Source organism: Portunus trituberculatus, chromosome 50 (assembly GCF_017591435.1).
Source record: "Portunus trituberculatus isolate SZX2019 chromosome 50, ASM1759143v1, whole genome shotgun sequence".
Taxonomy (NCBI): Eukaryota; Metazoa; Arthropoda; class Malacostraca; order Decapoda; family Portunidae; genus Portunus; species Portunus trituberculatus.
The window spans coordinates 27,554,216-27,569,565 of record NC_059304.1 but is presented as its reverse complement, the minus strand read 5'-3'; the positions used below and the strand labels follow the sequence as shown (position 1 = coordinate 27,569,565).

The 15,350-nt window shown below is 42.4% G+C and overlaps 1 protein-coding gene across 1 annotated transcript; it reads right to left on the bottom strand.

The window, feature by feature from the left end:
* Window positions 1–11,883: 11,883 nt before the first annotated feature.
* Window positions 11,884–14,038, bottom strand: LOC123499939 (tigger transposable element-derived protein 1-like). Its single transcript, XM_045248471.1, has 4 exons — window positions 13,952–14,038; window positions 13,589–13,628; window positions 12,475–12,659; window positions 11,884–12,408 (listed from the first exon to the last, which is right to left on the bottom strand). Exons 1-4 carry the CDS (start codon window positions 14,036–14,038, stop codon window positions 11,884–11,886), a joined length of 837 nt encoding a protein of 278 aa, XP_045104406.1.
* Window positions 14,039–15,350: the final 1,312 nt, after the last annotated feature.

The following is a 15,350-nucleotide window of genomic DNA, read 5'->3' as shown; positions in this document are numbered from 1 at the left end:
AGGGCCAGACTTTTTATAAAGAATTACCAACAGTTTTTTTTACACTTGTTTTTGAACAAGGTAGACGCAGATCTGTGCTACACAAATAATTTGGACACGTACATCCAGCCTCTGCCGCGTGTACCAGGGCCATCAGAAAATATTCCATGTAGAAATTGAATGTGTAACGTTTTATTTGAGCCTTGCCTTCAATTAACCCATTCCCATAATAATAACTTTACATTACGATGGAATGAGGCTATATCAGCTTAGCGTGATCCTGCGATTAAAGAGTACAATAGTTTTTCCGGCGAGCGACGAGGAAGATTCGTCTGGCAGTGTTACTATTTAAACCTCTGACACTTGCAGGACTCACTCAGACAGGCAGGAGATAGGAAATACTTGGCACAGCTTCTTAAGTTTACTTGGGTACAACACAGTACATATCAGGCAGAACAGAGCAATAGTAGTAGTAGTAGTAGTTTATTGATAAAACTCTATAAATTTATCCTACAAATCTTCATAATCTCAACACCAAAATTATAAAGGCAATTTGTCAAAATAAGATAAATACCAAAATTTTAAGGGCCATCAAAACTTTCCGTAATCGAAATCGAGAGAACATAAGAAATGTGTCAATACAACAAGATGAGAACTAAACCAAAGTTAAATTAAATTACATTCTAAAATACACAGGGCAAGCGCGGAGACGGAGAACCAGACTGTCCTCACGCAGGAGGACTGGGTAGACGCCGAGATTGGGGACAGACGAGCAGCAATTAAGCAAACGGGCCTAGAGTAGAGCACGCAAGTGCGAATGCGAATGAATGGGGGATAGAAAGGTTGGGTTAAAGAAGAGTTCCTAAGGTGGAAGGGGCAGAAGAAAGAGGGGATATAGGTTGGGTGAAAGTGAAATAAAGTTTGAGAGTAAAAGGTGACGGGCTGTTCTCTCTCTCTCTCTCTCTTCTTTTTTTTTTTTTTTTTCGTAAGCTAAGCTATACTCTTATTGTTATTTTCTAGTTTTATATGTTGGGTAATACTGCTCTTATTCATTGACTCACCCCACTGCCGGTTGTGTGCATACATTGCCGTTGTTACTCTCCCTCAGGGTGTGGGGTTGAGCATTGGAGCAAAGACTATATAAATAAACAAGACTGGAAAGCGTCAATTTACCGTGTAGCGTAGGAAAACTGGTAACTCTTCTTGTTTGCGGTTCACTCACGCGATGGCGCTGCTGTTGCAGCTTAAGATCAAGATCAGCACCGTTGATCCGTCTGCATGTTTACATGTGTCAACATTCAAACAAGTGGGCCCACAACAGTGACAGGTTACACGCCGCATGTTCTCAAGAAATCCGCAAAAATGAACACTAGAGTTCATTTTGTCGCAGGACAAAGGGCACCCACCCACACTTGGTCTTCTATCGCTTTCCTAAAGATCATGACAGGTAAGTACTGGTGTTTAACATGTGGATCGTAGTATACTTGATTTGGTTGAGACCTGTACAAATCAGTATAAACCTGCGTTATATTTGTTTGCTTTTGCTTGCCTGCTTCTGCTATATTTGTAACATAGCTTCCATTCTAAAATCTAGGCCTGTTGTTTTGGTAATTGTTTATGTTTATACTATCCAATGAACTTATTAAACTTGCTTAGATAATGTGTTTTTCCTTTCATGAGAATTCCAGATTTCTGTATGTATGTAAAAAAAAATCATCGCTCTCAAAATTGGCAAATAAATAAAAAATATGACTTACAAAAACATTGTGTTTGTATTTACCATTAATATGCAGAAGTAATCCATGTGTAGAGCACCAAGCAGGTACAGTACGTACGCATATTACTTTCTTACTGTGCAGTACCCAACGCCAACAAAAAACACCAATCACAACAGTTACAAAACACAGGAATATTACATATTTTCAGCATACTGTTTTCTCTTTTCAGTACATAAATTATGCATATCAAACACTGTTCTGTATATCCATATAAATGAAAGAAAATAAAGAATTCAACTGCAAAAATCATATTCTGTGAAACTTTTATTATTTTTTTCCTGATTTTAATTGGTATTTATTTATTTATTTATTTATTTATTTTTTTGTTTGGCCTTAAAAATCTGGATTTCTGGCCTTTTGAGAGTATTAAGAGCCGAATTAATGGAGTTTGTATATATATATATATATATATATATATATATATATATATATATATATATATATATATATATATATATATATAAAATCTGTAATTTGGCTTATTTCAACCAATTTGAAAATATTTAACTAAGTAGGTGACATGTAATTTACCAAAGTACATTATAAATAGAGAAAGTACACACACACACACGGCCCGGTAGCTCAGTGGTTAGAGCGCTGGCTTCACAAGCCAGATGACCGGGGTTCGATTCCCCGGCCGGGTGGAGAGGCCGGGTGGAGATATTTGAGTGTGTCTCCTTTCACGTGTAGCCCCTGTTCACCTAGCAGTGAGTAGGTACGGGATGTAAATCGAGGAGTTGTGACCTTGTTGTCCCGGTGTGGTGTGTGCCTGGTCTCAGACCTATCCGAAGATCGGAAATAATGAGCTCTGAGCTCGTTCCGCAGGGTAACATCTGGCTGTCTCGTCAGACTGCAGCAGATCAAACAGTGAATTACACACACACACACACACACACAGAACAGTGGACATCTGGAATAGCTTAAATGAAATAAGTGAAAGGGTGGTTACTGCAACCACCATACACATCTTTAAAGACAAGCTAGATGCATAGCTATAGATATGGAGACAGGCTAATGTGCCATGCTGTACACTGTACAGCACAACTATAGGTAAATAAACACACACACACAGACACACACACACTACCAATAATGTACTCTAGTACAGTACATATTTACTTCATCCACCTGTGACCCCGTTCAAGCTCCCTTGTATCCAACTTGAGTTGTAAGTATATCATAGAGATATATGTATATTGTACATGTGCGATAACTATTTATAATTAGTGAGGCAACACACATACGTGTGTAATTCACTGTTTGATCTGCTGCAGTCTCTGACGAGACAGCCAGACGTTACCCTACGGAACGAGCTCAGAGCTCATTATTTCCGAATGTGTGTGTGTGTGTGTGTGTGTTCACTGTTTGATCTGCTGCAGTCTCTGACGAGATAGCCAGACGTTGCCCATTACGGTGCGATTTGAGAGCTCATTATGTGTAATTTTTTTCACCTCGGTCGCCCGCTGGTCACCCAGCCAGTCTTCCCCATTATGGAGCGAGCTCAGAGCTCATAGACCGATCTTCGAGGTAGGACTGAGACCACAACACACTCCACACACCGGGAAAGCGAGGCCACAACCCCTCGAGTTACATCCCGTACCTATTTACTGATAGGTGAACAGGGGCCACACATTAAGAGGCTTGCCCATTTGCCTCGCCGTGTTTGTGTGTGTGTGTGTGTGTGTGTGTGTGTGTGTGTGTGTGTGTGTGTGTGTGTGTGTGTGTGTGTGTGTGTGTGTGTCGCCTCCCTAATTATAAATAGTTATCGCACATGTACAATATACATATATCTCTATGATATAACTCAAGTTGGATACAAGGGAGCTAGAACGGGGTCACAGGTAGATGAAGTAAATATGTACTGTACTAGAGTACATTATTGATAGTGTGTGTGTGTGTGTGTGTGTGTGTGTGTGCGTGTGTGCGTGGAGGAAGGAGGAAGCGATTATTCAAATCGTGGCGCTGTTTGTTTACCGAGGCGTTAGTTTGCGGTTCACTCAATGGATGGCGCTGTTATCCACTATTCTAGCGGTATCTGGCATCTTTACTGGCGACACGAATTTCTTATGGTGAATAGCAATCTTTCCAGTCTTGTTTTATCTATAGTCTTATCTATAGTCTTTGATTGGAGATCCCGTTATATCTAGGTTGCCTATTGTGATTATTTTATATTGCCCTCTGCACTTTAATAGCCTCCCTCCACTGCCGGTTGCAAGCTAGCATTGCCGGTGTTGTTTCCCCTTACCGGGGTGGAAAGGGGTGAGGTGAGCGTTTGTGCTCTTTCAATAACCTTAAGACACCACACGTCCACCCCGGCAACTCAGGGCGTGGATGGCTGGTTTGAGGTACAGTTGACTGCCTGAGATGCATTGTGATTGTATCTTTCTTTGTTGTTTGTTTTATGGAGCTGGTTCTGTGTGGGGAAGTGGACGTACACGTTGGTAGACATGGTGGCTTATGTTGTGATATGTTGCGTGTTGTGTTGATGTATGTTATAGGATAGTTTATGTGTATATCGGTTGTGGTGCCTGCTGTTCCAGGATTTTTGATGTTTTCCTGAACCAAGCGTGATCCTGGCTAATGTTTTGGCTTAATGTAGTAGTGTCTATGTATGTTGTGTCGTGTATTATGTCTTGTAGTGTAGTTTTTGTCTTGGCGGCCTGTTCGTGTAGTGTGATGTTTATTGGGTTAATATTGCTGAGTTGGTGTAATTGTTCTGTGGTTCGTGTGTATAGATGTCTTTCGTTGTAAGCAAATCTAAGGGCTTTGTTCAGTACTCGTTGTAGTTGTTGGAGGAAGTGATGCCAGTGGATATGCTGGGTATACGAGAATCGGTATTATATATGCCTTGACTAGGTGTAGTTTTATGTTTGTTTAGGTGATGGAAGCGATCAAGGCCCGTACCAAGAGTCACGAAGGTTTGAGGTCGAGGGTAGAAGGGAAGGTAATGTGGTACCAAGAGTCGCTGTCATTATTGGAACGAAGAGCAGAGGGAAGGTCGAAGGGAAGGCATGGGTGCCCCCGTGTCTGCCACATGACCTTCGAAGAAATATTTCATAATTTTCGTAAGCTGGAGTAACCAACGAATAATATGAACTAAAATCAACATCAAGTAATATTTTCAATCTCGGAAAACCGATAGTTATGTTTCCACGTAAGTTACTATTCTTTTTATAATAATGAAGGATCGCCTTAAAATCGCGAGGTGGAAGGACGCAGTGGATCCAGAAAGCTCGCCACCTAGCTGTTTTATGAAGCTTGTTTTCGTTTGTCAGGAAAGTTACACTGTCTATTTCATGGTAATAAATGGTAATAAATATTTTCTTTAGTGAGCTCATCATCCAAGCCTATTAAAGACCAAATATGTGCATGGGTTAATGGAGAATAAGAAGTGACTGGTGAACTGCCAACAGACAGAAGGCTGTCAAAGTATGCAAAGAAAAGCCAGTCACAAGGTAAATACTAGCCTGTATAAGCAGGTTTAAAACAAAACCACAAAGATGTATGTAGGGATGTAGACAGATAATTTCACAAGCACCCCACTTCACACTAACCCAGTACTTCTTATCAAACTCTCTCTCTCTCTCTCTCTCTCTCTCTCTCTCTCTCTCTCTCAACAAAGACAGTGAATGACATAAGCATTGAGTGCAATAATGTTAAAGCTAAGTCAACAGATAACTTTTCACTGAGTTGGGTGTGATGTGCAAGGATTTAAGTTTAGGTATACTGACAGTATTGTAGGTAGTTCTCAAGATGTATAGTCCTGTATCCAAACTATTTCAGGCCATGATTAATGTAATTCATGATTGACTATACTAATGTGTTAACTATGGAATTTTTAATGATATGCATACAAATTGTGGTCTAGCAGATCCCAAAGAATACAAATTTCTCAACTCTTGTAATGAACTACCACTGCTTCTTGATATGGATTTTGTAAGACAGTGATTTCCAAACAAATGATAAATTACCACTTTAGGGATAATGGAAGGATACAGAAAAAAAAGAAAGTTAAGAATTTTGGAAATTATGAAAACACTGCAGTCTGTAAAGTTGTTGAATAAACCTGTTATAAATACATAGTGAAATTGAGCAACAACAATAAACATTCAGAACATACATATACAAAACTTGAAAAGAAGAAAAATTATTTAAGTGTGTGGCAAGCCAGGTTTCAATAAGGAATGCTTGAGGACACAGATATTCAATAACTCTGATCACATGTGGGCTTGTTACTCACTACCTGAGCCTGCCTCTTTTTCACATTGTCAGTTTCTCTCTGAGCACCAGCTGATGCTAAAATCTTGAATTTTTGTTTAGCTATAAATATCTTAATATTAAAAAATATTAATGGCATTAAATGACTTGGTGATCGCCTCCCAAGCTAATTTTTTTCATGTGAAGGCTAGCTGGGTTTGTTGAGTGGTCTTGCAAGTCTTTATTCTCTTTACAAGATTGAGAATCATTATTCTCTGCTCGTGCGTGAGTGGTTTGGCCCGGTCACAGCTTCTTCCCTCCAATCTTGTAGCGCACACTGTGGTTGGTTTTGTTGTCGTTCGTGGAGCTCCAATCCGGATTACAGTCATACCAATACCGAAACAACTGTTACCAACTCATGCTAGCGGCAGACCTCTCGCGGCCCTACCTTCCACGGCGACTCTTGGTACGGATTGAAGGTAAGGGCGAAGGCTTTGCCTTCCTCGTCGAAGGAAAGATCCGTGCCTTGGCCTTCGCGACTCTTGGTACGGCCCTAAGTGTGTATAGTGCATGTTTGGCCTTTAATATGTTGTTTTTAACTTGTTTGCTGTATCCTCTAGTGCAGACTGTAAGTCCTAAGATATTTGTTTGTTTGTCGTATGGTATAATTTGATTGTTTATATTTATTGGTTCAGTTTTGGAGATGGCTATTATGAGGATGGTAAACTTGTTGATATTGGTTTTTATTTTCCACTGGTGTTCAAATTGATTTACTTTAGTTATTTCTCTTTCTATTGAGTACGCAAGTAGGCTGCGAGCCCGCTTTTATATAGCCCCCCTTGCAATGCCGCCATTGGGTCACCTGTGAGCCAATCACCGTTGGTTTATCCACCTGCACGGCCATGCACATCAGGTGCCCACTTCCTGTCTCTCTCTCAATACCACCACCTCATCCTAACTTCACTACCATAACTACCCCTCCCCCCTGCGCTGCCGTAACACTGCCCTCCCCCATCAAAATAGTCGTCCCGACTATTCATTGTCACTTTCACAATCATAATCTGCCGACCACTAAAGTTTTTTCCTTGTCCTGAGGGGGCGAGATAAACACGGTTCACTCCAAGCCTCTTCCACAGGACTCTCACGCACACCGACAACACACTCCACAACATTGTTTTTATCGTCATCACCCACCACCTCGCTGTTGCTCCTCACCTCACTGTCTGGCGACAAGGATGGTCCCTGCTGGCCCTACAAGTATCCTTCCTCAACAGCCCACTGGCTGTCTACGTGGACGATGCACCGCCGCTTGCTTGTGGCAACTTCCAGCTTGTAGGTGACGGCTGTGAGTCGTTACAAAAGTGTACGGCCTTCCCACGTTCCTAGTAGTTCTCCAATTTTTTCAGAGTGATGCCTCGTTTCTTGTTGGGACTGTACCGCCAGCCGTGGTCCCCCACCACATACTGGGCGTCACCGGTGCGCAGCTGGTACCAGCGGGTCATGGCTTGCCCCGCATGACGACAATTGTTCGACATCTGCCGCCGCGTAGCCTCCATTCTCTTCTCCAACTTCACCGCCTGTTCAGGAGTCAGTTTGATGGAACTAGTACATGCCTTCAAGTCCACCACATGTGGAGATAGCGCGGGGCTCGCTTCACCCGCATCTCTGTCCATCTCATGACCGTCGCTGCTCGCCACTACCTGGCGTCTACGGGCTTCACAGTGGCGTGTGCAACATCATCTTCCCTCATGACTCTGCAGTGCAGCTTCAGCTTCTCGCCCTCGACATCTGAATTCGTCACGGGGCTCTCAACCTGTTCAGCAGTGTCCTCCAGGATCAGCGGTAACATTTCCTCACATACCTGCATTTCCATCCTTCCGAAGGCCACACGCTGCGCTCTGAACCAGGGAGTTCAGCCCCACCAGACAGGGGTCCTCCATGTCGGCCACGAATGCTGGTAGCTTCTCCTCAACGCCACTCACCGTGATCGTAGACATCACGGGGCCTCGTAGCGCCGTACAGTGGCCAGTCACGCCACACAGCTGCCAATCTGACACAGGGAGATCTTGCACTGCCACAACTTCTTCCCCGACGACGGTCTTCGCCGCACCAGTGTCCACCACCTCAGGACACGGGCGACCGTCCACCTCGCTCTCGACGACTCCACTGCGTCCCTCGCACTGTTGTTTCACTACCACCAGTTCTTCCTTGATTTCTTCTGTCAGGTCCTGCCGCACCATCGCTGCATTTATTTTACGTCTCCTTTTCCTTTCCTGTAGCTCTGCAGCTTCACTTATTGCCTGTGCCAACTCAGTGACCAAATTTTCCATCCTTTTTCAACTGTTTTCCAGCCTTTCACAACTGTTTTCCAGCCTTTCCAACCTGTTTTCCAGTCTTTCCCAACCGTTCTCCAGCCTTTTCAAACCTGGCTGACTGCCTTCCGGCATCTCACTGCCTTTCACGTCTGAGTCTGCCAATGTTCACGCGTACTCGGCAACCTCGCTAGCCAAACTTTATCCCAAAACTCCTGACACCATTGTTACAATGGCCGCTCACACAACAGGGACACCACTCCCAAGGTCCTTACTCACAGCTTCCACAACCGCGACCATAACTCACTTACTCTCAGCGGCAGACCAGGACAGCAAAGGACAGGGCAGCACCGGCACAGGGATAACACCGGCGAAGGTCCGTGACTAGCGAGGGGAGCGAGGTACACTTACAGGACTCAATCAGACAGGCAGGAGACAGGAAACACTTGGCACAGCTTCTTAAGTCCCCTTAAGTTTACTTGGGTACAACACATTATATATCAGGCAGAACAAAGTAATACAAAGAGCAAGCGCGGAGACGGAGAACAAGACTGTTCTCACACAGGAGGACTGGGTGAACGTCGAGAGTGGGGACAAGCGAGCAGCAAGCAACCGGACCAAGAGCAGAGCATGCAAGCAGGCTGCGGGCCCCCTTTTATACAGCTTGCCTCCCCTTTGCAATGCTGTGATTGGTTCACCTCTGAGCCAATCACTGTTGGTTTATCCACCTGCATGGACATGCACATCCAGTGCCCACTTCCTGTCTCTCTCTCAATATTACCACCCCACCCCAACTTCACTACCATAACTAACGCCCCCCCATGCACCGCCGTAATAATAATTCAAGCAAAAGTTATCATGATAAACCATGTTGTAGGTATGTATGTTCTATTTATTTGTTTAAATACCTGTTTATTTATGAAAATGAAACAAAATTTTTTTCATTTTCAATCGGTCAGAGCACCACAAATGGGAAACAATTTAGGAATTATACTGTTACAACAATGCAGGGGAGGGTAGTGAAAGTAGTGATTGCAACGCTATCTTGTTGGCATCGCTGCAATTGGTTGCAGTGGTGATGTTGAGAAGAAACCGGATGTGAGCAACAGGATGCAAGTGGATAAGTCATCTGTGATTGTCTCAGGGGTGAGGCAATGGCAGAATGGCAGCGGTAGCTGGAGTACTGGTAAGAGACTTTCACCAGGCTTGGCATACCAGGAGAGCTGCACTTGGGCCAGGGCCAGGAGTTCCAGTTGAGGGTGTTCTGACAGTGCTGTGAACTACTGATGGTCCACCAGACATGCACCACCCTGCTCCGCCCCCAGATTGATGGCATGGTGGAGCGTTTTAACAGGACGCTGGCGGAAGAACTGGCCAAATACTGTAGCTTTGACCAGCAAGATTGGAACCTGTGGCTGTCGTTTACCTTGATGGTATATGTACTGGTCCGCACAGCAGGAAGACACAGGTTACAGTCCCGCCCGGATGATGTTTGGCCGATAGATGCGGCTCCCTCTGGACCTGGCTATTGGACGACCACCTGGGGAGGAGTTACTACAAACGGATCCTGAGTTTGTAGCAGAGTTGCAACAGCGGATGGAGGTCACGTGGCGACAGGTGTCGAGTAATCTTCGCCTCGTGGGGCAAGCCAGGGACGCCCAGTATGCTGTGGAGGACTGAGTTTGGCTATATAATCCCTGCAAGAAACGAGGCCTCGCTCCGAAGCTGCAGAGCTACTGGGAAGGTTCGTACACCATTCTGCAACGACTTTCGGCTGTCACCTACAAGTTGGGCAATGGCACAAGTAGGCGGCAATCCCCATGTCGACCACCTGTGGGCTGCTGTGGAGGAAAGACACTTCACATGGGGCCAACAAGGACCACCCTCGTTGCCAGACAGTGAGGTGAGGAGCGACAACTAGGTGGAGGGTGATGTTGAAATAGACAATGTTGTGGAGTGTGTTGTCAACGTGCGTGAGGGTCCAGAGAACGAGGCTGAGAGTGTACCGTGTGTATCTCGCCCCCTCAGAACGAGAAAAAGACTGCAGTGGTGGACAGACTATGTGTGTGAGTGACAATGAATAGTTGGGACGTCTATTTTTGTGGGGGAGGGCAGTGTTACGGCGACGCAGAGGAGAGTAGTGAAGGTAGCGATTGCAACGCTATCTTGTTGGCACCGCTGCAATTGGTTGCAGTGTTGGTGTTGAGGAATAGGATGCAGGTGGATAAGTCATCCGTGATTGGCTCAAGGGTTAGCCAATGGCAGAATGGCAGTGGGGGCAGGGAGAATATATAAGCGGTCCCCAGCCTACTCCAGCTAGCTTGTTCTTGGTCTACCTCCATCGCTCTTTTACCACAAGTCCGTTTTCCTGCTCCTGTCCTCTCCTCTCCATCGCTGCTTATGACCGCTGTGTGTGTTCTCCGCTCTCCGCTCTTGTCCTGTGTATCACCTTGTACTACCTGATAATGTACTGTATTGCACCCAAATGAACTTAAGAAGCTGTGCTAAGTGTTTCCTGCCTCCTGCCTGTCTGAGTTCTGGTGAGTAAGTGTACCTTGCTACCCCTCGCTAGTCATGGACCTTCGCCAAGATTATCCCTGTGCCTGTGCCGCCCCGTTCTCTGCTGTCCTGGTCTGCCGCTGAGGGTGAGTGAGTTAACTGTCGTGGCTGTGGAAGCTGTGGGTGACGTACAGTGGTGACGCAGGGATCAATGGGCATAACAATACTCTATTTCTTAGGAAGAGCAACCTTTTTAGTTAGAGAATATTCAATTTTCTTATTTTTATTTACAAAGAATTCTTAATTATGCACTATATGGCAAAGTCACTTTTTTTTCAATATATATATATATATATATATATATATATATATATATTTTTTTTTTTAATCATGAAAATTAAGTATAAACAAATTTGTATATTTTTACTTTCATTGTCCGACAAGATGTTTTCTTTTTCAGATCTGATCAAGTGTGATTCAATAAAGATGATCCATATATATATATATATATATATATATATATATATATATATATATATATATATATATATATATATATATATATATATACATATATATATATATATATATATATATATATATATATATATATATATATATATATATATATATATATATACAACAATACTCCGCTTAACAAACAGGATTAGGAGTGTCAAAGCTGTTCGTAGAGCGAAAATTCGTTAAGCGGACGTAATTTTCCCATAGGAAATAATGGAAGTAGGGGGAATGCGTTCTGGGCTGGTCCCAGCATACCACACTGGTTAATAAAAAAAATTATATATACGTACCTGTACCATTAATAACCAAGTATCCCCAACATACTATATGGGTTAAATAAAATTGTATATTAATAAACAAGAGGTGTTTTATTGACTATCTTTACAACAAATGTTCAAAACATTGATACAAAACACACTAACACAAAAAGAAAAAAAAAACAGAACGAAAAAAAAACACGTCTCATCCTCCTTGCTGCTACTAAGTGAGGGAGGTGAGGGAAGTGGTGGAGAGGCACTCGCCACACACTACCACCACTAACACAAAAAAAAAAACACTAACACAAAAAAAACACTAACACAAAACGGAAAAAAAATTCACATCTCATCCTCCTTGCTGCTGCTAAATGAGGGAGGTAAGGTAAGTGATGAGGAGACACTCCTGACGTGCTTGGCAGCCATTTCTGGCGAGGGTGAGGGAGGTGGCAAGGAGGTGGCAACAGATGAAGTGAAGAACTTGGTTATGTTTGTCTGCTTTCCTCTTGCCCTCTTCTGCCGCAGGCATTCTTCATACGGACGCAGCAAGGCCTGCACTGCTGTCCGGACCTGGAAGCTCCTGTCGGTATTCCCATCCCTGGTCAGCACCACGTCAATGAAATTGAGGCCTGACTGCACCAATGCCATCAGGTCAGCGAGTGTCATCACTTTCGGGACAGGCGACTCTTCCTCCACTTCCTCCCTAGCTGCTAACTTCTGCTGTTGCTCCACTAAGTCCTCTGTGCTGAGGTCATCAGTGTGGGACTGGACGAGCTCAGCAATGTTGTCCACGTTGATGGCATCTTCTCCCTCGGCCGACAAACGAGCTGAATTGGCCAGTTCAACTATTTCCTGGTGCAGGTCTTCCTGGTGGGGAATAGGGTCAAACCTTCTGAAGTCCTGAACAACTTCTGGCCACACCTTTCACCACACCGCATTCATGGTGTTGTTCTGCACCTCGTCCCATGCAGCGGTGATGTCCTCGATGGCAGCCCTGACGTTGAACTCCCACCAGAAGCCCTTGACAGAGACCCCACAGACGGCCAGTGCTACATTAGTCGCCCTCAGTGTGCAACATGTGTAGTAATGTTTGAATGTCGTGATGAGGCCTCTTCGTACTGCAGAGTGGAAAAAAGTGAGACAGAGGCAGCCAATACTAGCACCAGGAGCGCTAGAGACAGAGGCGGGGAGCCAGCCAATCACAGCGAAGCTGCTGGGTTCGGTCCCTCACATGGCAAATTCAAACCCAGAAAATTTGCTAAAACAGATGTGGTTGTACGTTATGCGGACTTTTTGGTCTAACTTTATATAGTACATTAAACCAGAAATTCGTTAGACGAATGTTTGTTAAGCAGTATATATATATATATATATATATATATATATATATATATATATATATATATATATATATATATATATATATATATATATATATATATATATATATATATATATATATATATATATATATATATATATATATATATATATATATATATATATATATATATATATATATATATATATATATATATATATATATATATATATATATATATATATATATATATATATATATATATATATATATATATATATATATATATATATATATATATATATATATATATATATATATATATATATATATATATATATATATATATATATATATATATATATATATATATATATATATATATATATATATATATATATATATATATATATATATATATATATATATATATATATATATATATATATATATATATATATATATATATATATATATATATATATATATATATATATATATATATATATATATATATATATATATATATATATATATATATATATATATATATATACACGAGTGTATTGTGAGGGGCACTGCCTTGTTTCCCCTTTAATTTATTATTTTATTATATGCCTATAGTATGGTGGCCCGAAGCGCGGGCTGTCGCTGTTCCGCTGTGCGGCCAACCGCCCTCTCTTTGTTTCCACCATCTTGTTGTGCCTGCGAGCGTCGCCTCAGTACCAGGGAAGTCTTCAGCTGAGGTGGACACGTCTCTCGTGGTCTGGCACAGGGTAGGGAGATTCGTGTTGCTGGGCTTCTCTAGGTGCTCACTAGTCATTGGTCTGGGAGTTGTGTCCTCCCTTGAGTAGCTCTGGCTTGTTACTCGGTAGACCGTGGCTGTGTAGGACAACAAGCTTGTTGTCCTGAGAAAAGTGTGGCCGGTTAGAGCTGCATTTCTCGTGCGTTTGTCCACTCGGGTGTGGCGATGCGGAGGGACGCGTTGGTGTTTTGTCCCGTTGTTGCTGGTGGTGGTTGTAGTCACCAGTGTGTTTTGGTGGGCGGCTGTGTGCCCCCATCATCTTTTGTGTAGTATCAGTAGTATACTGTCTTCAGCTGAGGTAACACGTGCGCTCTGGGCACAGGAAGAGACGTGTTTGCTGGGCTGTGTGTTAATAGGTACTCATTAGTCATCGGTCTGGGAGTTGTGCCCTCCCTTGAGTAGCTGGCTTGCTACTGGTTAGACCGGGGCTATAGAACAGCGGGTTGTTGTTCTGAGAGAAGTGTAGTTGGTTTGGCTGCATTTTCTTGTGCGTTCGTTCACTCGGGTGTGGCGACGCGGAGGGACGCGTTATTGTTTCGTCCCGTTGTTGCTGGTGGTGGCTGTAATCACCAGTGGGGTTTGGTGGGCGGCTGTGTGCCCCCATCATCTTTTGTGTAGTATCAGTAGTATACTGTATTGTAGTGGTTGTAGCCACGCACGCTAGTGAAAGGCTGAGAAGCTTCGTACTGTCGGCCCGTGGGTGCGTAGATCTCGTCCGTCAGACTTGTCTGTGACGAGTATCTGGACTCTGTGTGGCTGTTGTCACCCGTAGGTGGTGTCTGGGCTTGTGTGTACACCACCGGATGTGCTGTACACATCATATATTGTAGTAGTCATAGGCTAGGGGTGTCAGTCTGACAGGTGTTAGGCAGCACTTGTCGTAGAAATAGATAGTATAGTAATATACTGCACGTGTTGTCCCAGCCTGTGATTTATCACAGTCTGTGGGCAAGGCGTGCAGAGAGGCATTAATACTTCATAGAGAAGTGGGTGGAATTGTCCTTGTGGGCGGTTTCTCTAGGGGGTATTAAGGCCTCGCCCTGTTACACATAGCATCTACCATTTATAAATTCTACTTGGTTGGGCACCGGAGGAGAAGGAGTGGCTAAGGAGATTCCCTTACAGTGGGGGGAAGTTATACACTGTTGGCGACCTTGAAAGAACCTGAGGGTTACGGCTGCTGTGAGTTATAGTGGTGGGGACTCTGTGGAGTGTTATATTCCCCACTGTACTGACCGTAACAAAACTGGCGATCATACCAGGATAACACTCTAGTGAGCTGTAGCAGTTAACCGCAGCTGTGGCGTGACTGTAACAGTATATATATATATATATATATATATATATATATATATATATATATATATATATATATATATATATATATATATATATATATATATATATATATATATATATATATATATATATATATATATATATATATATATATATATATATATATATATATATATATATATATATATATATATATATATATATATATATATATATATATATATATATATATATATATATATATATATATATATATATATATATATATATATATATATATATATAGATATATACGAGTGTATATATATATATATATATATATATATATATATATATATATATATATATATATATATATATACACGAGTGTATGTATGTATATAT

Bases quoted from the DNA above. Each gene is read 5' to 3' on its own strand.
- LOC123499939 (XM_045248471.1), bottom strand. From the start codon at position 14,038: ATGACTAATGAGTACCTATTAACACACAGCCCAGCAAACACGTCTCTT. The intron at 13,629-13,951 runs GTATACTACTGA...ACCCTGTGCCAG, and splicing joins TGTTACCTCAGCTGAAGACA to ACCACGAGAGACGTGTCCAC. The intron at 12,660-13,588 runs GTACTGAGGCGA...TCCACTCTGCAG, and splicing joins CTCAGCTGAAGACTTCCCTG to TACGAAGAGGCCTCATCACG.